Consider the following 26,408-nt stretch of genomic DNA (forward strand, 5'->3'; position numbering starts at 1 on the left):
CCAAGTAGATAATTTATTTGTTCTGTCTTGCTCCTAGGTTGTTCAGCACTGTGTGAGCTGTCTTGGGGCTGTTGTAAACAAAGTCACCCAGAACTATAAATTTGTGTGGGCCTGTTTTAATAGATACTATGGTAAGCAAAATCATTAACACCTAATAGTTACCTTTCAGTTTTGAGTACAGGTCTTATCTGAGGGATACACCACAATTAAACACTGTGATAAAAACTTTTCTTTTACTGCAGGTGCACTTTCTAAATTGAAAAATCAACACCAAGAAGACCCCAACAGTACGATACTTACTGCCAATAAACCAGCACTCCTTAGATCACTTTTCACTGTTGGAGCACTGTGTCGGCATTTTGATTTTGATCAGGAAGATTTTAAGGGCAGCAGTAAGGTAAAATAACTTGCATTTATTCTCTATGTCTTAGGTAAAATAAATGCTCCCTTTTAATTTGAAAGCACATAATTCCAAGTCCCTCAAAGGCATATATTTTTCTATAATGCATATGGTGTAGCTTTCTGGTCTTTAAATACATGATTTTGCAAAGGCTATGCAATAAAGTTGTATTTCTCCTTTCCTTTTTATATATATATGTTTTCTGTAAGAGATTAAAAACATGTTTCATCTTCAAATAGCTATTATTTTTATTTTAATTTGCCCAGGTTAACATTAAGGATAAAGTACTTGAACTGCTGATGTATTTCACAAAGCATTCAGATGAAGAAGTACAGACAAAAGCCATTATTGGTCTTGGTAAGAAATACCAATAGTTTTTTATTATTCTGCTCTAGTAAAAATCCATGTGTATTAGTAGTAATTCATATATTTGTGTAGTCACAAAAGAGTTTGCCTAAAATCAGAACTTACTGCATATTTTGTTGGAGAACTAGTCACAGCAAAGTTATCAAAGGGCTGGTAGTTGCATTAAGTCTGCAGCAGCCTGGGTGCTTTTGACAGTAAATGCCTTTCAATGTGTGACCAAGTTGTAGGGGGCAGCAAATTTCCAAGGTAACGAATAAGCTATTTTTTTACTCCACACTTATGTTGTCACTCCAAACCTTGTTTTCCAGCCCACAAGGTAAAAAAATGGTAGAAAAACTTAGAACATTTTAGGGGTAGGAGCAGACATTCTACAGGATTCAAGAGAACTACTGTTTATAGTAGCTGGATGGCCTTTATAAGAACAATACGATGTTTCAGTGACTTGCAGTAGAAAATGAACTGCCACTGAGGCACAAAAATCGTACATCTGAGAAAATCTTGTTTGGGCAGATAGGTCTTGGTGTCTGGAAGAGTTCGACTCTTAGTTATTGCTTGGTCTAAAATAAATTGTCTCAAAAGCATGAGAGCCTCCATTGTTTGATTTAAATGTGGACAAGAATTTGCATTTTTATTTTGCTGTTTAGGTGACTTTTCAGATATCCTACGCTAATAAACGCTAGGGATGGCTCTGAGGATAAGGATCAAGACTGAATCTTCATTCTATGTTCTATGAGAAACCATTTCAAGGTGTTTGAGCAAGATTAATGGCATTGGAGTTGTCTCTGTTGCAGTAGCAATGCTATGGTTCTCTGGACTACTTGCAGTTTTTCTAGGCATTTAGTCAGTGTACATGACACTTACCTTTAGCCCAGTTCAGTTTATTTGCACTCTACAGAATATCATATGTTGGGTAGGGTCTGTATTCCTAACCACAGACATGATCACTCTGCTCATGGATATGGAGTATGTCACATTTGCCAAAAATGTTTCTAAATTACAGACTGAACTGTGATCTGTTTTGTCAGTAGTCATTCTTCAGATGTTTTTCTGCCTGTAAGCATATCAATTTTTATTTTAATTAAACCTCACTGTTTTTAGTGATGTATTGATTTCATCCAAATACTGATTCTGAAGATATCTGTTGGATGTATGGAGATGTGGTAGACAGTGCAGATTACCATCTGAGGCTGGTTACTTAGCAAAGTTGTTGAACTCACTCAATGCTTGTGAGCAGCAGTATGGTGAAAAGGGCTAGCAAAGTGACTCAACATTTATATATGGTGAAAAGGATCATGTGAAGCATGTACTTTCCATCAGCCTGTCACTTTAGTAGGGACACTCAACAGTTTTAGCCTTTGCCTCAGGATGTGCCACTGCTGCTAAAGGCTTAAGTTTAATCCTAAGGTAAATAATTATGGTTATGCTTCTCTTCCAGATGTGTACTTGCAAAACAAGTTGAGGATATAAACTTGTTAGTAAATTTGGCTAAACTCTTAAGTACCTAACAATTAATGTTTTACTCAGCCAAGTTCAGTGCTTACTCTAAAGGTTCTTAACAAAGTGAAAACAAAGGTGTGAAGAGAAATGGTGTGACAGCATCTCTGAGATGTGAATTCAGTCCTTAAAAAAACATACAGCAGGTGCCTTTCTTCATCTCCTATGACAGCCTGTTATGCCAAGTAAGATTTCTTCCCCAGTTAACTGGGAATGGAAAAGTAAGAACTTCCCTGAGAATACTTAAAGGCGAAGAAATATTTGAAGTGAATGAAGATAAAGTTTTTGAGTTTTTACAGATGCATCCACGTGCTTTTCATTTTAAAAACTAATCATAAGAAATGGGTTGGACTTTGCACAGAGGTGATCTAGTTACAATCAATATACACTTGTATAGGCTGCAAAATTGTAACCACATACTCCAAAGACCACCATAATTTCTTTTTCTTCACTTTTCCTTTTCTCTCACCTACTTCTCTGCTTCTTGTTTTGAGACTGAAATGAGGTCTGAAACACACTGAGGGCTTGCCTTGGACTTAGCCTTTATCTACACTATCTTTTTGTGTGTATGGAGTAACAAAATAGTTAAATGTAAATTAAATTAAATTATGATGTTATGTTCCCATTACTGTTTTTTAAAGATACTCCATAAGAATTTGTCAGCAGCACTTCTTCTAAATCTGCATACCTTATCTAAAATGGTATATATTGCCAGTAATTTAGAAAAGTCTTTGTTAAATGCAGACTTAAGAACAGCCAGTTCATTAGTAAGGGTAAGACTGCAGCTAAAAACTGTTCTGTAGTGTGTGTCTTCCAAAACACATAGTCTTGGAAACATCACTTCAGATGATCTTCAAGAGAAGACTACAACAGCTATGTGAATAATGATAGCAAGAGGTACAAATTTTACTGTGTTTCCTGGTGACTATTTTTTCTATTATGATGTTAAACAATACTTATTAATAATATTTAATTAATAATATTTATTAATAATAACTTATATTTATCAATCTTTCCACATTTTCTCTGCATCCATATAAGTCACATTTTGCAGCAAAATGTTTGTATTTAGATGTATTAGAATGTTTGTATTAGAAAAATAACAGATAATTTTTGATAATATTCCCTCCTTGTTCTTATGATAGCTCTTAGTTATTGAGGTGCGGGCCACTACACTGGACCTGGTTCCAGATTGGTGTAACTTCCAGTGCCGCAGCCCTGGGTCAACACGCCATTTTATCCATCAGAGTTGTGGTTAAGAGAGCTGTCATGGCTATCAGAACTCCTTTTGAGCAACGGATGGTGTCCATATGGAAGCGCAATACTGTTTGGACTAGAAAAGGCTATGCTGCTGGGAGGAGATAAATGTCATACCTTTCTTCTGAAGAACTTAAACAGCAGAAATACAATTTCTAGATTATAGTAATGAGAACCATTTCCTCTTTTCTCCACTCTTAGGATTTGCATTTATACAGCACCCAAGTTTAATGTTCGAACAAGAAGTGAAGACTCTATACAACAGCATTCTTTCAGATAAGAACTGTTCAGTAAACCTAAAAATCCAGGTGTTAAAAAACCTCCAGACCTACTTGCAGGAGGAGGATACACGTATGCAGCAGGCAGACAGAGACTGTAAGTGCTGAGTTCTTCTGTGCTCATGAGCTTTCCAAAACCTGAGTTTATTGCATACAGTTACTACATATCTGCGATGAGTCACTTGAAATTGTAAACAGATAAATAGTATTGTACCCAAACTATTTGAGAATGATTGAAAAAGAGATATATGCATAGATGTATTATTTACTCCAAGATATATAAATACTGGAAGCAATCCAGAATTCATAATTGTTGTAATTATGGTAATAATATTTTTTTATCAAAAAACCATCAAAGTTTAATTTGCAGATAAAAAATAATGAGAGCAAAAAAGTATTTTTAAAAATACTTTATTAAGAAATTATGACTTGAATTAAAATTTTGTCTGTTTTTTGATATATATTTATACATTAAACTGTTCTGTGTTTCATGAGATCATAAACCCATTCTAAGACAGCTGAAATGTGTATTTACTGTGAAACTTAAAAGACTGGCATATATCAAGTGATGGCAAAATAAGTGGTTATACTGTGATGAGTATGCTATTGCTTTTGTCTTTTCTGCAGGGAAAAAAGTAGCAAAACAGGAAGACCTGAAAGAAATGGGGGATATTTCCTCAGGGATGAGTAGTTCCATCATGCAGCTATATCTCAAACAGGTCCTTGAGGCTTTCTTTCATAACCAGTCCAATGTACGCCACTTTGCTCTAAATGTCATTGCACTGACATTAAACCAAGGTCTCATCCATCCTGTTCAGGTATGATAGGCTTTTGTGGTGGATTTTCTTTTGTTCATGTTTTTAGAAGCTTTCACACTTGCTTCATGAATTTCCAGGTCTTCTCTTCTACTTACGTTGCAGTAGTTTCTTACTGTAGCAAGAGGCCTTTTGCAGAAGGCGTATTTTGAAATCTGCTTTATGTTGTTAGCCCACGAGATTCCAAATGCTTATCTATTTTTGGATTAAGATGTAAAAGCCCAGGCAGTACCTAAAGATCATGTAGATATGTATATTGGAGCATATTTCTGGTACAACTTTGAAGTATATGCCAAAATATTTTATTTATTTAGTTCTTTATCCTGTGTCAGCTTGCTTCCACCTCAATCCCTATATCCTCCAAACACTATGAAATTCCACAGTCAGTGTCAGAACTTCAGTCATCATCTCCATCATTCTTTGCTTACATAATGTTTTGTAATTAATTTTTGATGCTGCAACCATTTCACATGTTCAGTCATAAGTGGGGTTTTTGGAATTTTTTAATGCAATTTTCTGTATTTTAAATTGACTTTAGAGTTTGAGAAAAAGAGAAATACTATCTGAAATCTCACAACTTTGTTAGAATACTGGTGTCTCGCAGTATTTTGTTCTATTTACTTGAAAAAAGGCTAGTAAGTTGCATAGATCTTCCTATTCTAATTTCTGCAGTAGAAACAAAGAACTGAGAAAGAGGAGGTACAATGCCTCTGAATAACCATTTCATTTGTTTTTCAAGTGTGTGCCATACTTAATTGCTATGGGCACAGATCCAGAGCCCTCTATGCGAAATAAAGCTGACCAACAGTTGGTGGAAATAGACAAAAAATATGCTGGGTTCATTCACGTAAGTAATTCTAATTTAACATTTTACAAAATACTGTTATGCTGTCTAGTGTTCTCTAGCTGAATATGGTTCAGCTTCAAAAAAGAAGTCTAAAGTAAAAAAATAAAAAATAACTAAGTAGTTGTAAGGATGACTTTTCCCCTTGTTTGGAGACTTCTGTTCTGAGAAACAGAGGATAATATAATTTAAAGTGTCTCTTCTAGTCCAAAATTTCCTCTAATTTATGATTCACATTAATATTTTCCCCACAAAACAGTACTTAAGAGCCTTTATTTGATAAGAGGTAAGAGCAATTGACAAAGACATAATGCTTAGCAGTGATTTTACTGTATCAGTGGACCAGAAAAGAAAGCATCATATAACAGTCAATAGAAGTCCTTAGAATATATTAGAGTGTGCAAGGCACCAAGGCTTTATAAATTGTAATCTAAGCAGAAGAGGCATAGGAAGCTATTTTCATCTGATGAATCTTGCTGAAAGAAAAAATTAAGGGCTACATGAGTTTGTGGAATTTAGGCATAGTGCCAGTTCTACTTAATATCTGAAATAAAGTTGCAGCATTCTCCTTATTTTGGAAGATCCCAGTCTAGGTTCGGTGTGTGTAATATGAAGGACTTCTCACATGTCCTTCCTTGTATTCCAGTGCATTTGGAGTATTGCACTGTTGATGGCATCCAGACAGATAACTCATCCTTTGAGCAAAGGCTAGCGGTTGGAATTTGCTGTGTTAGGCAGCTGGGATTCAAGACAGCATATAGACACCTAGGCAACTTTGCTGAACAGCAGCTGAGGTAGTATGAGGACAGTTGGCTATGCAGCCCAACTAGAGATTCAGTTTGTTCTGAAAGTAGAGCAGGACCATTGAAGTGAGTAAAATCAACTGCAAAGTATTGGATTTATTAAAAAATAAATCAACACACTGATTTTTCTCTTCCTTAATCCTATTTTATATGGATTCAGTTATTGGTTTCACCACAGGAAATACCAAGCACATGCATGTGGTAAAATGGTAAAGTATTCTGTTCATGTATGAAAACATTTTAATGCTCTTGAAAACCATTTAAATTGAAATACCTGGCTCTAGTGGATTAGCTGTATGTTCCTAGTAGAATTTGCAGTCAAAACAGTTCACAAGACATTCTGATCTCTGCCACAAGTTGTGTTTGACAGCTCAAATCTGTTTGCCACCTCAAAAGGTAGTATTGCCTCAGTGTGTAATTTAAATTTCAGATGAGCATCCCTTTAAAAGACTTCAATTGTACTTCTTTGGAAGCAATGTTTTGAATAAAAATAAATATATTTCCATTTCAGATGAAAGCAGTGGCTGGTATGAAGATGTCTTACCAAGTACAACAGGCAATTAATACCTGCCCAAAAGATCCTGTGAGAGGTTTTAGACACGATGAATCATCTAGTGCACTGTGTTCACACCTCTACTCCATGATTCGGGGGAACCGTCAACACAGACGAGCCTTTCTAATTTCTTTACTCAATCTCTTTGATGATACTGCAGTAAGCACCACATTTCTTTCACTTAAAAAGAAGTTAAAATGCAGCATTACAAACTTAAGTTCTCCTTTTATGATGTATTTTTATGGCATAATTGTTGATAGCCTTGTCCCCAATGTAATTTTTTTGCTTTCTAATATAAGGTATTTAGCTGTGCAATAGAATGCCTGTTACATCACTCTGTATGTTTTTATACTCAGTTTGGACTGATCAGAAATAATATATCTTCAGCTATGACTAAACTTTGCACATATAGATGTTGTTTAGGGTGGATTTGGGGGCTCTATAGAATAAAAATTGTGATCATGTTCTTTGCTCTTGACTGTTAGGGACACTGCAGAAGTATATGAATCCAGGATATTTCTACATGTATTTATGTATAATTTTTTTTCCTTTAACTTCCAGAAGACAGAGGTCAATATGCTTTTGTACATAGCAGACAATCTAGCCTGTTTTCCTTACCAAACACAGGAAGAGCCACTGTTTATAATGCATCATATAGACATTACACTATCAGTTTCTGGTAGCAACCTACTACAGTCATTTAAAGAGGTATGTGCATTTATATTTTAGTATGTTTATGATGGTGGAAAGATAAGCTTCTCTATAATGTGGTCAATTTTTCTGTGAATGCAGTACCATTATTATTGTGTGAACCAGTTGCATTACTTGGCAAACAATAGTCAAAAAACAAGCAACACTGTCTGTTCTGACCTGTATCTGGTAGACATTAGTCAAAAACTCTACTTATATTGCTGCTTATATTATTTTTAAAAGGATGATGAATTTTGACATCAAATGTGTACAATTTTCCAGTGTGGCTGAATAACAGTAAATTGTATGCATCTGAAAGCACAGGACCCCAGAATCATCATGGAATACTAGTTAGTTGTGATTGTGTTTGTAAAATTTTAATAATAGAATCCAGCTGGCAGTTTATTTTGTTGTCAAGTAGTTGATGGCAGTTGCATTTGTGTTGCCTGAGAGATTTAAAATACGTTGTTTATTGCAAGAGAGGACTGGGCAGTATTTCTTAAGGCAGCACATAAGAACTTGAACCATGATAGTCTACCTGTTGTTATGGCAACACACAAGCCTGTGATTGAGAGGCCTCTGCTTCCTAAAGACTTAATCTCTTCCTTTCCTGAATGACTATTTCAGTAGAAGGTGAAAATTGTCAGGAAGCAAGCCAGTTTCTAGAATGTCCAGTTTGACTAATAAATAGAATTGATGCCTGAAAGTTTGCCGCTTGAAAAGTACTGTGCTTCAAACTCTCGCCCTTAACAAAGCTGATTTTTAATCTGCTAGAAAGAGACAATACATTCTTCAGGTTAAGAACCATTGTGTAGTACCCGGCAGCAAAAGGATGAGATCCTGCTTAGGTCTGTGTCCTGAAAAATCGTACTATGTGTAGTAATAATGCAAATGTGAAATTCTGTACATCTGCATGAACTAATCATAGAATCATAAAATGGCTAGGGTTGGAAGGAACCTTAAAGATCACCTTATTCCATCCCTCTGTTATGGGCAGGGACACCTTCCAATAGACGGGATTGCTCAGAGCTCCACTCAGCCTGAACAGTGCCAGGCATAGGGCAGCTGATTACTATTAATCATTATTAATATGATTGCTTTGGTCAGCAGTGTAATTAGTGTCATAGAATTTTAATAGACAAGGGTTTAAAACCAGCTTAGATACCAAAGTAGACGTGGAAATCTCTGTGATACACAAAAATTATATTCCGGTGTAAGAAAACCAGAATTTTCTTCCTGATTTATTGTGTTTGGCCTTCTACTGTGTTTTGCTGTCACAGCTAATGAACTTCAGCGTCTTTTAATGATAACATACCAGGGGAGTGCTTGTTGCTTCTGTATGCACCTTGCAGGAAAATTTGGGTCTTGGATAAATTTTTCAGTATCTATTTGCCATAAATAATTTTAAGACTATCAAGTTGTAATCTAATAACATTGTTCAGAGAATTCTAATTTAAGCTAGTAATAATTTTGGACAGGTTATTTTAGGAACATGCATGACATTACTTACTATAATTTTGGAATGTGAATAAACTTCCCTGTCTTGCAGTCTATGGTGAAAGACAAAAAAAAGGAAAGAAAGCCTTCATCGGATGAGGAGACCGAGAGTGACAGTAACAGTGGTAGTGGGAGTGAAAGTGAGGGGGAAGCTTCCAAGCCTCGGAGGTTACGGAAACGAGTGGACTCTGATTCAGATTCTGATGAAGAAAATGATATAAATGCAGTGATGAAGTGTTTACCTGAAAATTCAGCTCCTTTAATTGAATTTGCTAATGTCTCCCAAGGCATATTATTACTTCTGATGCTGAAACAGCATCTAAAGAACCTCTGTGGATTCTCTGATAGGTAAGGGTATTTAGATAATAGGACACTTGTTATTATGCAGTGAGTTGTTTAGACTTTTTTCCATTTAATTAAGTTGATTGTAACTACTTGTTTAAGCAATGCATTTGTGGAACGGAGAAAAAAATTATTAAGTTGAACTTTGGCTTAAAAAACCCCAATCATTTAATTTCTTACAAGGCTATCTATTGTACATAGAATGATTCAAAGATAAATACTTGGAGATTTTAAAAGCTTTTTGTTCAAATTACTCTGGACTTTCCTTAAAAGGTCTTCTCTTTTGTTTTCTTTAAACAGTAAAATTCAAAAATATTCTCCATCTGAATCTGCAAAAGTTTATGATAAAGCTATAAACAGGAAGACAGGAGTGCATTTCCATCCAAAACAAACTTTGGATTTTCTGCGGAGTGATATGGCTAATTCCAAGATCACAGAAGAAGTGAAGAGGAGTATAGTAAAACAGTACTTAGATGTAAGTAGAGTTGCTTTGCAGAAAGTCTGAAATCCTTTAAGACAGTATGAACTTGAAAGTACATTTCAGCATGCTGAGTTCCTGGTTATCTTACGTGATGTTTGGATCTTCCTTTCAGGATGTTAAGCAGGACTGTATTTCAAAGATTTCTAATAAGTTTAAACTCAACAATAATTAATTTCAGCTAAAAGATATGGAGTATCTTTATAGAGTATTTTCCTATTTCTGGTATCCACATTGCATACCTCTCCCATATTACTTGTTCATTTTTTTCCTGACTCTTCATCATGGGAACCACCATGGATATAGTTTATTAACTGTCCCTCACCCCGCACCAATAACACTTAGAGAAAACTTGCCATTTGGAAAACAGGAAGAAAGCTTTTGTGTATCTACTAAGAAAAAATCAGGAAGTTAAGTTTGTAGAACACAGCATAAGCTGTTCAAGTTGTCTGCTGTTTGTTTTACCCTATTCCTTTATGTTGCTACTTGTTTCTAACATAAGGTTATGTGATGTAAATGTCCATGTTTAAAGTTACAAAGTAATTTTTTTTTAATAGTTCAAGCTCCTTATGGAACATTTGGATCCTGATGAAGAGGAAGAAGATGGAGAGGTGTCAGCTAGCACAAATGCTCGGAACAAAGCAATTACCTCGCTGCTTGGAGGAGGCAGCCCTAAAAACAATGCAGCTGAGACAGAGGACGATGAAAGTGATGGGGAGGATAGAGGAGGAGGCACTTCAGGGGTGAGGCGGAGGAGGAGTCAACGTATTTCGCAGCGTATTACGTAAAATGATTTTTATGTGCTTATAAATGTCAGTTTATTATATTAAATGTACACCAAGTAATGTAATCCACATGAAAAAAAAGCATTTTGTAGATAGAGATTCTCTACTTAACCGTTTATACAACTTTTGTAGAAAGTTTAACAGAAAAGACAATAAAAAAAACCAAACTAGAAAATGAGATTTATCCCGTATAAAAAGTTATTAATTTTCCTTTGGAATGTACTGTGTGTTATCCTTTTTATTGTTGCCAAGTTTTTATGTAGCTTTATGATTCATGTGTATATATAATTTTATATATCAATAAGAGATAAAGACACGGGTACAAATTAAGAGTATGTGGTTTTACAAGGATATGTTAACCCCTTGGCGCTGGCGGTCGCGGTGCGTCTCATTGCCGGCAATGGAATGTGTGCCGGGGAATCCCAACTCCCGGCGTCAAGGGATTAAAAGCAATAAAAGCAATAATTTCACTAAAGTTCTTTTGTGTAACACTTGGTCTTTTTTCCCCCCAATGTTTTAGTCATTGAGAAGGTCAAAACGAAATTCAGACTCTACGGAGTTGGCAGCACAGATGAATGAAAGTGTTGATGTCATGGATGTCATCGCTATTTGCTGTCCAAAGTACAAAGACCGACCACAAATTGCAAGAGTAGTACAGAAAACCAGCAATGGCTTCAGTGTTCAGTGGATGGCAGGCTCCTACAGTGGCTCCTGGACAGAGGCTAAGCGCCGTGATGGCCGCAAACTGGTGCCTTGGGTAGACACTATTAAAGAGTCAGACATTATTTACAAAAAAATTGCTCTAACGAGTGCTAATAAGCTGACTAATAAAGTTGTGCAGACTTTACGATCGCTGTATGCCGCCAAGGATGGAACTTCCAGCTAATGAATTTGTACATGCAGCCAAATTTACAAGAATTGAAATAACAGAAAAACTTGAAATATCAACTTTCTGGCAAAAAAAAAAAAAAATCAGTTAAATGAAGAGTAAGAATGGAACCTGGGACGCGGGGAAAAAAGAAGGAAATGTTTGGTAAACATTTTTGTGGGAGCTTCCTTCGCTGTTGTGCAGCAGAAACTTCTCAGTTCATTTTTACTCCCACTGTATTATAGTTTAACAAAAAAATTGTTTATATCTTGAAAAAAAACCTTTCTGTTTTAAAAAAAATAAACAAGTGAATGTTGGAAATTAGTCTGTTAATGTTCTTAATAAAGTGTTCTTGGAGTTTAACCTAGCAGCGGATGGCTTTCTTTAGCTTAGCCCAGTTTCCAGGAAAGCATTGTTTTTCCAGGCTGTAAAGTGGCAGAATCTCCTGGATATATAATTTATTCTGTTGAAGAAAAAAAAAAAAAAAAAGAAAAAAAAGCATGCAGTATCTATGACCTATCTGCAGGAGGAGTTTTTGTAAATGTAGATTTTGATGTATTAGGTCACCCTGAAATAATACAAGAAAAGGGATCCCCAGCAAATCTGGTGGAACGAATACTGCAATAAATTTTTTTACTTCTCTTTGTTACTTGTCTGTTTCCATTTGAATTTCTTATTGTAAAGATCTGTTTAAATCCATTTATATTATTTTGCAGTCTTTTATGTAAAATTTACTATATCAGTGGTTTTCAAAACAAAACATAAAATATTGTTTATACAGTTTGTATAGGCTGACTTCTGAATAATTGGTATCTTTTTATTTTTATCCCTAAAAGGGTGTAAACACAAGTTAACTCCAGGGTTTTATTGTATCCTGCAATATTTAGTATTAACGATATGATTTAGCACTGTGCCAAACACATTTTCAAGAGTACATTTTGATATAAAAAGAAACTATAGTTTATTCCTTGTATGCTTCAATTTCTTTCTAATGCTGTCCAAGTGGTAATTTATGATAGTTCAAATCTGGGGAAAGCTGAATGACTTTTCTGCTTGGGCGAACTGGCCATGTACACATTTCTCTGGGTTAATATAGAGAGGCTTGTGTCAGGAGGAGCTAGCTACCTGTGTCTGAGGAGTGAATGGGTATAAATCCGGGCAATTACACTACATTCCTTCACAAATGATTTTTTTAAAAAATGTTTGTATATTAGACTAATTTTTTTACTAATTCAAAGATGTTTTCACATTTTGTAAATTGAAAAAATGCTATTGAAATCTTCCAGAAGTGTTTGCTTCAACTGCCTTGCCACAACCTTTCATAAGCAGTTTGTCTTCCTAGAGAGCAAGAAAAGCAGCATATTTGCAAACAGGAAAAAATCTAAAAACAGCTAAACTTTGTAGGAATCTTTTAAACCCTGCTGTCTTGTCAAATGTATTTATCGAAAACAGGTGTTCCTCAACATAATTGTATTTCTATTATGTTTTGTTTCTTTTAAAAATTTAATATATGCTAGAAGGCTGTTTTTATGAAACTAACTTGCAGAATTCTAATGCGTTATTCAATTTGTGAGGAGTAGTATTCCAAAGCATTAATATGTAAAAAAACCCAAACAACACATTAAACAAATTATTAATAACTCTTTAGAATCCACTAATTTAGTTAGTAAATTGTTGGGGAATGCCTTTTTGCTGTTTCACCAGTGGAATTTTTCTGAACAGAAATGTTTTAGCACCTCTTTGTTTGATAGTGTTGATAGTATTCTCTTTGCCATACAAAAAGGCTAAGGTCAGTATTGTTAAAGGAGGGAGAAGTAGAAGAAGCAGGAGTCAGTCCTCTGCAGCTCTGGAAACAGAACATTTTTGTAGCAAACAATGAAAGACTATATTTCTCAGGGCCAAGTGCAGCTTTTATACTGGCAAACTCATACTTGGAGACTAGAGGGGTTATATGATGTGTCAGATATTACTGACAAGCTGAGTGGAAAATGCTTCAAGAAACTCCCAAGTAATAAACCCAAGGATTCATACAGTGGCAGTTTTAGATTAAGTTGGCTGTTAGTAACTTCTGATGCAATGATATTAAAACATCTTGTTTATAATAGGTAATACTAATATTTCCTTGTTAATTTCATGTGGCTTTTCCAATAGCAAAGATATGGGGATTCAATTTGTTTGCTATTTATTGGAATAAAATTATCATAAAGAAGTTATAATTAAACAATATAAACCTGAAGTCTAAAGTTGTCTCAGTTGAGAGGATTTAGGCCTTTACTATATTGTAAAATATGCCAGTGGCATACCTGCTCCTTGATGGGATGTGATGGCTGTTATATAATTTACAGTTAAAAAGTTGATTATAGATGATTAAATAAATTGAACATGATTTTTACTAGTTAAGAGTTGAAATTTACCCTCCTAAAGTACAGAGTAATGCCTAGTCTGATTTTGCCAATCACAAGTACTCTGGTTGTGTTACCTGCTGTGAAAGGGAAAGGTAGCAGTGCCCCGTTTTGGGAAACAAACTCCTGTTTGCTGTGTGTCTCGGGCTGATGGTTCTCTGCTGCGTGGAGTCGAGTGCCCAGTCTCGCCCAGTGGCGTCAGTGCAGGGCTCAACCTCTTGAGCAGGCACTGCAGTTTTACCAGCATGAACCACATCAGTAGCAACAGCACATACCAAGACAGGATTTTTTCTACATGAGAAAGTGTTTGGTTTGGTTTTGGTTTTTGTTTAAGTGCTGCAGTGCAGTAATTGATCCAGTGACACAATTTTACTTCTTTGTATTGACATAGCATTGTAGTATTTTTTCACTGTATGGCTATAGATTTCTACATATATTACTATAAGATTACTGAATTTTTTATTCTTCCTGCCTTCTCCCTTTGAGTACAGCATCTGTACATGGAACTCATTGCAGTAGCTTACCTAACTAAGGGGTATAAGCTTTTAAAATTAACACTAGCCATATTGTACTTTTTAAGAAAACACAGACACTTCCACAATCTAAATAAGAATGAAATTATTATTTTTAATCTTCCACTTCAGTACTGTAAAATTTCAGAATAATTCTTGAATATTTTCAAGATCACAATAGTTTTTGACAGAACTGTAATTATAAGTATTTTTTTAAATTATTCAGTAACACCCTTTTGTATTTTTGAGGTTCTTTATTGCTTATATTAACAATTCTAATGTGTACAAAGTAGGCATGGGAAATATTCAGCATAAGTATTTTAGTGAGGTGTGGCCATTAAAAAAAAAGCTGTTTAAATTTTTAAAATTTAAGTCAAACTTTAGCCTTTGTTTTGCTGTTGTGTCACTAGTAAGAATATTGTTACTGTGGAATAATTAGGTTGTGCTAAACAGTAGCTCTGACATGAAATACCTTGCAGCCCTGAAATAGCTCTTAAATGTGTTTGTGGCTCAGGGAAAAAAAAATGAATGAGGTCTGGCTCATCTGGTGCTGGTTAACAGCAGGACATTCTGCCAAGTGCAAGTGTTAATGCTATTCCAGGGAAACGAACAGATGAGGTCAGCTGATCCTTTGCTTTGACTCCGAGCCCCAGGCAGATCTTAGTGACGCTGAATTCGGACAAACACCTTTTCTATGCTTTCCTATGTCCCAACACTCCTGAACTCATGCCCTACACACAGCAGGAGTGCAAGCCACAATTCCTATATCCTAGTGTTCCTCCACTCACCAAAGAGCCACACCATGATCATATGAGCGTTTCCATATCCTTCAGAGAATTTGTCATCTTATCATTGAAGTTCTGAGTTGTAATGGGTGAGTTCTTAATGTAAGTAGCAAGTTTTTAGATCTCATGGTTCCTTGACTAAATATTAAAGTGTTATTGTTATATACAAATAAGTTCATAGTATTTTCATATTTCATTTATTTAAAATAAATGTTTTAAGAGTTCAGTTTGGACCCTTCCAAAATGAAACTTGCAAGTTTTTAATCGTAGAATGTGCACCCACTTCATTGATCCCTTTCTCACTATGCTCACCGTGCTCAAATTATGCCTGAGCACCTATAAATCATCCAGGGAATGCATATTTGGATTATTCTGGGAGACCTCTTGCCAGTCTGTGTCACCCCATCAGACATAACTCCGTCATTTCTAATTTCTAATTTGCCTTATTCAGGGGCGGTGCAGCTACCCAAACTGTGAGGTCAGACACCCTCCAGACACTCCTTGCCCTACGGGATCGGGGTGCGGGCGGGGGCAGGGGAGGAGCTGAACGGGCTCGGGCCGCCAACACCAGCAGGGTGGCCGCCAAGGGTGCGCTGTGCCCCTGGCAACTGCCCCAGGGGAGGGGCTCCCTGGTGGAGTCACAGGAGGAGGTCACTAGTGGCTGCCTGTCCCACCTACAGTGTCCGGCACTGAGTGACCCGTGTCGTTATCTCAGCGGCTTCCTCGTTAAAGCAATCTCTTGGGGCTTCAAAGGAGCTTTGCTCCATTCCTGTTCTTCGTGCGGCTCTGTTGAAAGGCTCGTATTTCTATTTTGAAATAAGATCCTGCTTCCTAAAATCTAGAAAGGTAGTTTGTCTGATTTCAGCCCCATTTTCCTGGGGACTGGTCATTAACTGGGTGTTCAGCTGTGCCTGCAGTGCAGCCTCTGCCTCACAGCAGCTGCGGTCACCAGCACTGAACTGTGTGGGGTGGGTCACTGCTGATGCTGGCTGCACCTCACTCTCCACGCTGTCCCTCAGCTCACTTCCAATGCCCTTCCTCCTTTCCCTTCTCCCAGGAGGGCTTATGCTTTTGTTTTACCTATCCCTTATGTGTATTTCTCTCCCCAGCTATAAAAGGCTACAAATTTTGCTGGAAATATCCCCATTTTGTCACTATGTGTAATTTATTTTTGAGAAAACATAGAGGGGGCCATCTGCTTTTCATTTTGACACAAGCACAGACTGAAGACATGGGGGTTTTTTTAGCAAGTCTTCTTTCAGTCTCTTATTCTGCATGTTTTTTTCTCTTAGGATTCATGATTGTACAGAAACACTCCCTCACTGCACTTAAATTCCTGAAAGCCAGGAAAACGTGTAGAGGCAGAATTTAGTGGGTTTCCTGCTTAGACTAAATGTATTGAGTGAGCACAGGAAAAAAAAATCTGATGGTTGCTTGAGAAAATCTATTTATTTCTTATTTATGAGAGCTTTTTTATTTTGAATAGTCTCACGTGGAGGTAGGTGTTCAGATTCAAGGTCAGCCTTGAACATCACCTGTGTGATGAGTCCCTGCAATTCCATCTCCACTGACAAGCCTGCAGGACAGATTCATGTAATACCAAGTTCTGTGTAATGAGGATCACTCCTCATTAAGGCTTTTTATTTGCTGTCCAAAACTACTGCTGTTGTTCCACTCCATCCCTTCGGGTTGAAATCCACGTGGAATAATTGGTGCAGAAGTTGTTATTAAGTCTGTGTTCAGCCTTTGGGTCATCCAGACCAAAGTTTCCAAAGCAGCCACATACAGGCTTCTATACCCTGACTTTTATCCTGTGGACAACTTTGATCCCAGTTACAGGATCCTCCATGGTTGGTGTAAATTTTCCTTACCTTTGAGTAGGAAAGTCAAGTAATTTTTAAGTCTCGGCTGGGAAACCCACTCTGGCCACTTCTTTAATGTCATACAGGACATTTGTAGGAGGGTGCACATAATAGGTCATTACCAGCATGTAGTACTCTCAGAAGGCTTTTTCCAAATTGAAGTACTTTTTGAACTTTCCTTCCATCTATTAGTTGCATCTTTCCATATCAGAAAAAGAAAAAAGTCCTTCCCTTATTTTAGTGCATTGGAAAAATTCCCAAAGTAGTCTTTTAGTGCTTTACCTCCTGTGTGTTATCTCAAACTGACAATATTATTTCAAAAGCAAGTTCTAGGATTGTATTAATTGTTTGGTAGTAGTGAAGTTTTGGTCCTTTTTTCTACAAAATTTACAAATTGTAGTGCAGATTTGGCTTGTGTACACATTCCAATGCCACACACCATTTGTTGAAACCTATGTAGGATCCTCAAAATTCCATAGCTGAAGACACTCACTTCCATCTTCAGAAGGCGTGTTTGGCTTTGAGGAGACAGGGAGCCCAAAAAGAAACTTCCCTTGTATGTTCTTCTTGAAACCTAACTACTTCTCTTTCTTCAGTGGCCAGAGGTTTTGAAGAGAAAACATAAATGCCAGCCCTGTGTATCTTAATCTGTCTTTTCAAAGAATCTGAAATCCTGTTAGTAGTCTCTAAGTTTAAATATCTCAGCCAGAGCTCTGAATTAGGGGCACATCCTCTGAAGGTGCTTCTCTCATGTCAGCCAGTGGTAAGTACCATTGACTTCCTTATCCCTAACTCCCTTAATTAATCAAGATTTCATGTTAAAGAACCAAAATATTTGAAGCAGTATGTTCTTGCTTTTGTAGCTTTGTCTCTTTCATCTTCTTATTTTAATTCTTGTACTTTTTTTTTCATTTTTTTAAAATTGGTGTTGGGTGTTGTCTCAAATATCTCTTTTTGGGGTTTGGCTAGTGGGGTTTTTTTCAAGTTTTGCTTTTGGTTTTACTTCTGCTTTGTTGCTGTTTTTTAAACTTCCTGAAGTAACTTCCTGAAATAAAACTTGACTTTTTAAAGCTTTCTGACAGAAAACACCACAGAAAACAAAGATGAAAACATACTAAAATGTGTAATGTGTGACGTACAGAACACAGCCTCTATACAGGATTTAATCCAAAGAAAATAATCATACGCTTTTTCTGCGAAGCTTCCCTATCTTTCATTTAGATGGAACTGTCATGCTATTAGAGTGCGAAAGGGAGTTGACATTTCTTTCAGATGAGACTCCTAAAAAGCAGCGGCAGTGGCTGGTTGCCGCAGCACCAGCCGCGGCAACATCCCAGTGCAAGCGTCCATGGCGACAGCCTCAGCAGCGGCCGGTAGCGGCGGCTGCCGCGGCGCCTCCGGGCTGTGTCAGGTGCCTCCGAGAAGGGGCTGCCGTGGTCCTGCTGCCCTGCCAGCCCCGGGGAGCCTCTGCCACGGAGTCCTGCAGGGAATGACGACAGAAGGCATCCTGCTGGCACTCTGCTTGAGCAGCACTCCTGCATCAGCTACAGAGCCGGCAGAGAGGGCCATTAACTCAAACACAGCTAAGAAACCTCTGGGTCATCCTGTGTCTAGTGGGTAATATGCACATGCAGATAAGCAAGTTCAAAAGTCAAAAGAGAATTTGTACATTTATATGTTTCTGTGTAAGGAAGAAAACAGGCTTTTAATGTCTTAAAGGAGGTTTCTTACACAGTGACTGTGGTAAAGGATGCTAAGGAGCTGCTGGGATTAATGACTCCAGTGTAAAGTTCATCGCTTTTCCCATCATCTTGCCATTAATTGGCAGGTGCTGCACTGTTCTCTCACTGCTCAGTTAACAAACTTACCCTGGCATTTCCATATCACAGTAGAGAAATTGGGATGGGATGGGATGGGATGGGATGGGATGGGATGGGATGGGATGGAATGGAATGGAATGGAATGGAATGGAATGGAATGGAATGGAATGGAATGGAATGGAACGGAACAACTGCTATGGTTGTAAGGGTATCTACAACAATAGTCTAATCCAAATCTCATTTCCAAAGAACACTTTAGGACTGACCAAAGGTTAAAGCCTATTGCTAATGGCACTATCCAAATGCCTCTTGAACACTTGAGAAACTCAGGGCACTAACCACGGCTCCAAAATGCCTGTTCTTCTATGTGACCACTCACAACTCTTGTAGTAAGGAAATGCTTCCTAGTATCCAGTCTGAACCTCTCCTGCTTCAGCTCTGAACCATTCCCATGCATCCTGTGCTTGGATGCCAGGGAGAAGAGCTCAGCACCTCCCTGTGCCCCTCCCTTCCTCATGAGGCTGTGGAGAGCAGGGAGATTACCTCCCAGCCTCCTTCTCTCCAAAGCGGACAAGCCCAAAGACTTCAGCTGCTCCTCACAGGAGGTTCCAGCCCTGTCTCCTTCCTCAGGACAGGCCGAAGGAGCTTCCCCCGCTCGGCGGCGGGGCCCAGCGGAGGCCGCCCCAGGCCGAGCCCAGCGGGGCCATCCCCGGCCCGGGCCGTGCCGCGCTCCGCGCTCCGGGATGGGCTTTGTCCTCGGGGCTGCCCGGCCACCGCTGACCCGCCTGAGCCCGGCACCGCCGGCCCCACCTCCCTCACAGCTGTCCACACGCTCCTCTCCCGCTTTACCCCTGTGCCCGGGGTTACTCCATCCCGGGTGCAGAATTCAGCATTTGGACTCGGCAAATTTTACCCCAGTTACCGTTGCTCACTGCTCCAGTCTGCCTAGATCCCTCTGCAAAGGCCTCTTGTCCCTCAAAAGAATCCACAGCAGGCCCCAGTCTGATCATCAGCAAACCTGCTGCTGGTGCATTCACCCTCAGCATCCAGACCGTTGACAAATACACTGAGCAGAACAGATACTGTAACACTGTAATGAGGATTTTGTCTGTGTCTAGCAATGTTATTCTTCACTTTTCTTATTTTCCCAAAGAGGCTACTTTGAAGACTTCCCATGCTGGCCACTAGCCCAAAATTAAAACAAAGTTATGTTTCTAAACACTTAGTCTGCGCAAAGTATAAAGAGACATTTGCTTGGGAACGTTAAATATTTTTAGGAATCCAGGAAACTCCTAGAAAAGAGAGCCAAACGTGTCCTGGGCTGCATCCAGAGCCCCGTGGGCAGCAGGGGAGGGAGGAGATTCTGCCCCTCTGCTCTGCTCTGGTGAGACCCACCTGGAGCTCTGCATCCAGAGCTGGGGTGTGGATAAGGTAGCTCCTGCTGGAGGCCATGAAGATGCTTAGAGGGATGGAGCACCTCTGCTCCAAGGACAGAGAGAGAGTTGAGATTGTCCAGCCTGGAAAAGAGAAAGCTCTTTCAGTACCTGGAGGGGCCCCACTAGAAAGCTGGAGAGGGATTTTTTTACAAGGACAAGTAGTGTTAGGACAAGGGGGAATGGGTTTAAACTGGAAGATGATCAAGTCAGGCTATAGAGAAGAAATTTTTTCTGTTGAAGGTGGCAAGTCACTGGAACAGGTGAGAGGCTGTGATTAAAAAAAACACAAAAAATCCCAATGTGACGGCAAAAATGAGGCAGGCTGGATAAAGAAGGAAAATTTGCTAACTTCTTCCTTTTCCAAAGTTTCAAATTCTGCAATTTGGTGCTTGAGGCAAATCTTAATGCTTATGTTCAAATTTGAAGGCTTAACTTCTCTTTCAGCTTTGCAAGAGAAACTTTGGCCCTAAAAAGTCACACAAGTAATAAGGCAATTAAACTGTAAGGTAGTTCAGATTAGTAAATACATATACAACTGTACTTCCACTAACTTTACTAGGACACTAGAGAAAATGGGCTTTTAAGAATTTGTTTCTAAAAGGTTTCGATGATTTAACAGGTTATATTTCTTTGATCCTTACAATTTCTATGACGGCAGACCTCCTCAAGGGCTTTTTAACGTCTATTTCACAACTTCATCAATTTCAAATTACTGTTTCTCTCAGAAAAAGACATTCTAAACAGTTTTCCCCTCTTCAGCCGTAAAAGCAGCATCATAGAAGAGAAACTGAAAAGAAAATTGAGGGTGCATGGAAGCACCTTGGTTAAGAGATCACTCTTGATGATTCTCTCATGTCCCAGTGATTTTTCTCACTGCTCTGTGGCTCTGCAGGAGCAGCTCTGCCTGCCCAGGCTCTGCTGCTGTCACAGCTCAGGCAAAGTGTGAGTTCAGTGCTGACATCCCGACTGGGAGGTCTTTGAACTGCCTCTCTGCCCTTGTGTGAATGATTCGTGGTGCTGTGGATCTGGAGGCACGTCAAGAGAGTATTTCCTATACCACTGCTAAAATGAAATGGACTGATTGTTTTCTCCTCCTTCTCACGGATGGCTGTGGGTACAACAAAATTTCCACACTTGGCTACACCGGTAATTTCCACAGTATTTTTCCACCAGGAACAGAAAGTACTTCTTGATTATTTGTTTGCTGCCACTCTGAAGAAACACAGTATTACCCCTTGGGTAAAGTGACAGTTTCATGCTTGGACTGGCTCTTCACAGGCACTGGCTCCTTTCACTTGAAGATGATCAAACCCAATCCTGAGTATTGCACTCTGGTCAATCCTGTGCGAAATGATGATGGAGATTCTGAGGACTGCTAAAAGAAACATGGCAAGTCTGGACCTCTGAGCCTACAGGACCTGTCAGCTCTATCCTGGCATGTGTGTAATGCTGTAACAGTCTCCCTCTGAACCTTACGTTTACCAAGATGCAGCTTCATTTGGAAACAAGAAATTTTTAGGGTTTTTTAACTATGACAGTTTGGGGTGACAGCAATTAACCACTGGAAATTAATATACCTTTATCTTCCATGAAAAATTAAAATTTCTTCACTACAAAATAAAAACTACAGCTGTTGGGAAAAAGCCACCACAGCTGCATCTGTTCAGACATCTCAACTACTTGATGGTAACTGAGCACATGGGAAATTTTTCTACAAACCCCTGAGGGTTGCTGGAGGAGATCTAAACAGCAGCCTCCTGCAGATGGATGAACAGCTACAGTGTTTTTACCTCAGTAAGTACTTGCCCTTTGTGTCTCACACTGCTGCCTGACTTTCCTAAAGTGTATTTTTCATTTTCATTTCTGACTATTTGGCAACTTACTTCCTTCTATCACTCAAACTCTTCTAAGATTTTTCAAAAATACTGCACAAGTAGGCAGGTTTAAAATATGAGGGTAGTGCACATGTACACATACAGTCCAGTGGTACAAAGCATAAATTAATAGTGCTACATGTGTAAATCATTTATAGCAGAAACTAATAAAATCACTTTTATTAAATCAGTTTATCACAACCATTTTTTTACAAAAATAACTTCATAATAATGTTAAATATTAAATGCAAAAGTAAACCAGTTGTTTAAGAGCAGTGCTCTTAAAATAAAATAACATTTGTTGTGTTCATATATGTTTCTACGTAAAGCAGCTGACCAAGACCTGTTTAAGACTGTGGGTCTGCCTTTACCAATTATATTTAGTTGTTTTTGACCTGAAGATATATGGAAGGAAAACAACATTTTAAGGAATTCAGCTTCATCTAGGCAGGGCTGGAAACTATGGGATTTTCCATGCTGCTTAAGAAGGAAACCAATGCAGGCCTCAATCCATTTTAAGTAGAACAATTACTAGTTTTAAAAAACAAAACCCAAACACCAGCAACTGTTTGGAAGAGCACAGTGTCTGAGAACTATTCACTTGTCATCCACATCTGCTATCATAGCCTCTACTGCATTCCAGTCCAGCTTGCTGAGGATGCTCCCTGTGCTTTCAGAAACACTGTCAGTGTTCATACTGCCAAGAGGAGAGACACTGGTGCTGTGCACTGCAGAGGCCTGTTGGGGGAAGAGAAGATGAACTGATCACTGTGGATAGCAGAAATCATCTCACTCTTTTAAACACCTCCAAATTAACTTATGTGTCTGATTATTCTGCAACAAATGCAATATATTTTCCTGTTTATGCCCTCCCACTGGTGTATTTTGCCTGGGCAGGCAATGTGCCTAAACAGTTGTTAAAAAGAGCATTCAGTTTCAAGGCTCACAAGAATGATTTTGGTTGTAAAAAAAATAAAATAATGTGGTTCTGCTGAAGCCCCACCATTTACGGCCCTCTATATTGATCTCACATGTCCCTCTGTATCAAAACTCACATATTTTGAATAGAGAATTACATTTTACATAAAGCAGAAGTAAAGAATGTGTTAAGTGGTAAGTATCAAATAGTTTATAGGATAAGTAGGTACCTGGAACATGGAGTCATGAGTATCTTGAAGTATCCTTTGGATATCATCAGGCACAGTCCAAGGACTCACCACATCCCGATCAGTGTCAAGATCAACACCTTCTGTCTGAACTGCAGTGGCAACTTGAGGAGGCTTTTTTGTTGAGCTTCTGCTCACTCTGCACTCAGCAGCTGAGGAGAAAACAGGCCAACCATAGCACTGTAACCCTTCTTGCACTTTTCACCTCAATCTCTTGAAACTCCTTCAAGAATAGAAGCTCCAGGTTCTAAAAACTGAAGCTATGTGTAAATCCCTGTGAAAACAGCAAGCTCAGTTATCTAGAATTCATGTGGGGTTATGGTGAGAAAAGGCTGCTGGTCCCTCATGCTCTGAACTTCCTTCTCAAGGCAGAACACAAAGTGGAACAGAACTATGTATGGTGCCTACAGCATCCAGGTTCTGTGATGTAGAAACCCCACAAAAGCACACTACTTCATTATTTGGCAGAGGACTAAACTAAATAAATTCTGAATATGTGCCTCTTTAGAAGACATGGAACTTGTCTTCTAAACGAGGGGATGAAACCCTTAGCAGTGATGTGATATACTGGAAAAACAGATACAAGAAAGTGCCAAAGAAATCAGAGAAAGATCAACTTGGAGTTCAAAAAGTGAATATACGGAATGGAGAAAAATTACTTTTCCACTTTTCCACATGAGTAGAGGCAATTCAGGAGAAATTCCTTTTTGCTTATCATTGCTTTTCTCAATCTTCTACACTGCCAAGTCAAATACATTGACCTCTGACTGTCCAAATTATGCCAACAGTGTAATTCTGGTGTAAGGCAGAAGAGAATCTGGCCACACTATTTCCTAAGTCTCAGACTGATTCACTCCTCATTCTTTGATCAGAAGTTCTGCTGCTGTTAACAAGTACTGTATCTGTTAAATAATATTAGGAACAATCTGTTATGGATAGAGGCATGGAAAGATAGGCATGGAAAAACAGAACCCCTAAAATCCAAAGGGGGGTTTTTTGTTAAGCTTAGTCGAAATTTTCCATGCCAACATTATGACAAAATGATACCTTAAATGGATATTGTACAGAGGGATAAAAAAGAAAATTCCTATTTTAAAAAGTTTGGAGAGTAAGTAGCATAAAAAGGTAAGGGAGAGACATAATTCTTGTGTCCTAGTCTTGTAATTAACTTTCTCACTGTGGGTTTGAATTCAAAGATGAGACTCAAAGCCTCTGTCCCTCATGATTTCATAACTTACATGAGCTTTAGGAATTCACTAACCAATCCAACTAATAACTAATAACTAATCCAACACTCTTATTTCAATAATCTTGAAATTATTTAGTCATGTGGCAAAAACTCTTCAGAAGGTAAATCGGTGATTAAAATATTCCACAAGTTTCTCATTAAAAGGACTCTTAGATGGTGAAAAAAGAATCTTATTCTTCTAAACAAATGCATCTCATTTCCGACCCTGTATCATGTACCACTATGCCATTGTTCTGTGTAACTTACAGTGTCTGGAACTAACAGGACAGTTTGTAGCTTTTCTCAGCCTTCTTCTGGAGGTACTTTTTGGAAGGAGCATACAGGCATTTTCTGGAAAGACAAAGAAAGCATTTCCTTTTTAAAATGCAGATCAAATATACCCAAAGATGCTTAGAAATTTTCACCTACAAGTTTGCTGCCTAGATTACACAGTAGTCCTGCTATGGCATATATAGCTACTTTGCATTTAAAGAGAAGGGATAAGAAAAGGTTAACTGTCAGCATTTAACAGGTCAATGGCAGCAGAATTACAAAAGCCTCAGGACAGGAAACACCCAGGATTATAAATCTGATGTTTTACACAGATATCAAAGCTCCTTCCTCCCAAAAATCCAGCAGTCACTTGAAGATCATCTTCAGTATGTGTCTTCATTAAAAAAGTTCTGTTCTTACCTCTGGGCTGTGTTAAACCAACAGCTGGAGTGAAACGTTGTACTTTTTGACCACAGCCATGTTTGGCAGCAATTCTGCTGCTCCTTTCTGCCAGAACAGGACTCTTCAGATGCCCTCTACAAGAAGGAAAAAAACCCAACACAACAAAGCTTAAATACTTGCTATTGTGTACAGTGTACCATTCCTCCACACAACTTAGATCTCACCGGGCATATTCAGAAAAGACACAAAAGCCAGAGAAATCACATTCAGCCCATTTAGCTGAGGATCAGCATCACACACTGCTTGTGGAGCTAATAAGCCTCACCAGAATCAGAACTGATGCAATCACAGTGAAGACACATCAAGCTAGCTTTACAGACAGCCACTTTAGGTCAAACAAAACTTATTAGTTAGTAGCTCCTGCCACTCCTAAGTGGATTCCTGCATGATGTTCCTTAGCATGTCTGATTCTGGCTGAGCTGATGCATTTACGCTTCCCTTGGACACTACCAGCAGCTTCTGCACAGTTCTGACTACATTCAGTTTAATGATGTATCCTAGAACTGTACCTAAAAAAGGTACTGTACTGAAAAAGAGAGGCAGAAATATTGAATTACAGGATTATCTGAAGCACAAAGTTCTCTCTATTAATCTGATAAGCATAAAATATATATAAGAAGAAAAACTACAATGGAATATACACCTGGATTACACGTAGATACACATGTAGTATTAATGCCATCAAACTGAATAAATGTATCAATTTATAATACCCAGATACCCTCACATCCTCAAAAGGCAATACACAAAGTGCTAATGAAAGAACAAGTAAAATCCTAAATAATGAAAAAATTAGCAAGAAAGATAACAAGTCTAGAGTTTGCACAGCAGAATTTTTATTTTCCTCTTGCTTTTGTTAGATGCTTTTCAGGTGTATATTGCTGGTTATAGTCCAGTGGAACTCACAGAACCATTAAGACTGCAGAGGACCTCCAAGATCAAGTACAACCTTTGATGGGATCACAACCCTATCAACCAGACCCTGGCACCAAGCGCCAGGTCCAGTCACACCAGGGATGGTGACTCCACCACCTCCCTGGGCAGCCTGGTCAGTGTTCAACCACCCTTTATGTAAAGGAATTCATATTGAGTGGAATGGGTTAGGACACTGATTACAG

At 38.4% G+C, this 26,408-nt stretch overlaps 2 protein-coding genes across 10 annotated transcripts in view; one reads left to right on the plus strand and one right to left on the minus strand.

Moving 5' to 3' along the window:
* The window catches only part of NIPBL (NIPBL cohesin loading factor), a 138,379-nt gene extending 126,260 nt beyond the window's left edge, over positions 1–12,119 (plus strand). For 7 of the 9 annotated variants that reach the window (XM_066339449.1, XM_066339455.1, XM_066339453.1 and 4 more), the window contains 12 exons: positions 38–131; positions 243–397; positions 667–757; positions 3,719–3,892; positions 4,423–4,613; positions 5,350–5,457; positions 6,769–6,969; positions 7,372–7,518; positions 9,050–9,345; positions 9,640–9,814; positions 10,375–10,560; positions 11,123–12,119. In XM_066339449.1, the coding sequence (XP_066195546.1) occupies positions 38–131; positions 243–397; positions 667–757; positions 3,719–3,892; positions 4,423–4,613; positions 5,350–5,457; positions 6,769–6,969; positions 7,372–7,518; positions 9,050–9,345; positions 9,640–9,814; positions 10,375–10,560; positions 11,123–11,488 (2,184 nt within the window). In that variant the 3' untranslated portion in view covers positions 11,489–12,119. Of the gene's footprint in view, positions 1–37; positions 132–242; positions 398–666; positions 758–3,718; positions 3,893–4,422; positions 4,614–5,349; positions 5,458–6,768; positions 6,970–7,371; positions 7,519–9,049; positions 9,346–9,639; positions 9,815–10,374; positions 10,630–11,122 lie in introns of all 9 variants that reach the window. The other 2 variants (XM_066339451.1, XM_066339450.1) reach the window with 2 other exon arrangements.
* Positions 12,120–22,343: 10,224 nt separating this feature from the next.
* Positions 22,344–26,408, minus strand: part of CPLANE1 (ciliogenesis and planar polarity effector complex subunit 1) — a 62,751-nt gene continuing 58,686 nt past the window's right edge. Inside the window, exons 50-52 of the mRNA XM_066339509.1 lie at positions 25,249–25,364; positions 23,310–23,479; positions 22,344–22,899 (exon numbers count right to left, since the gene is read on the minus strand). Of these exons, the coding sequence (XP_066195606.1) occupies positions 22,759–22,899; positions 23,310–23,479; positions 25,249–25,364 (427 nt within the window). The 3' untranslated portion in view covers positions 22,344–22,758. The remainder of the gene's footprint in view (positions 22,900–23,309; positions 23,480–25,248; positions 25,365–26,408) is intronic.

Source organism: Sylvia atricapilla, chromosome Z, assembly GCF_009819655.1.
Source record: "Sylvia atricapilla isolate bSylAtr1 chromosome Z, bSylAtr1.pri, whole genome shotgun sequence".
Lineage (NCBI taxonomy): Eukaryota > Metazoa > Chordata > Aves > Passeriformes > Sylviidae > Sylvia > Sylvia atricapilla.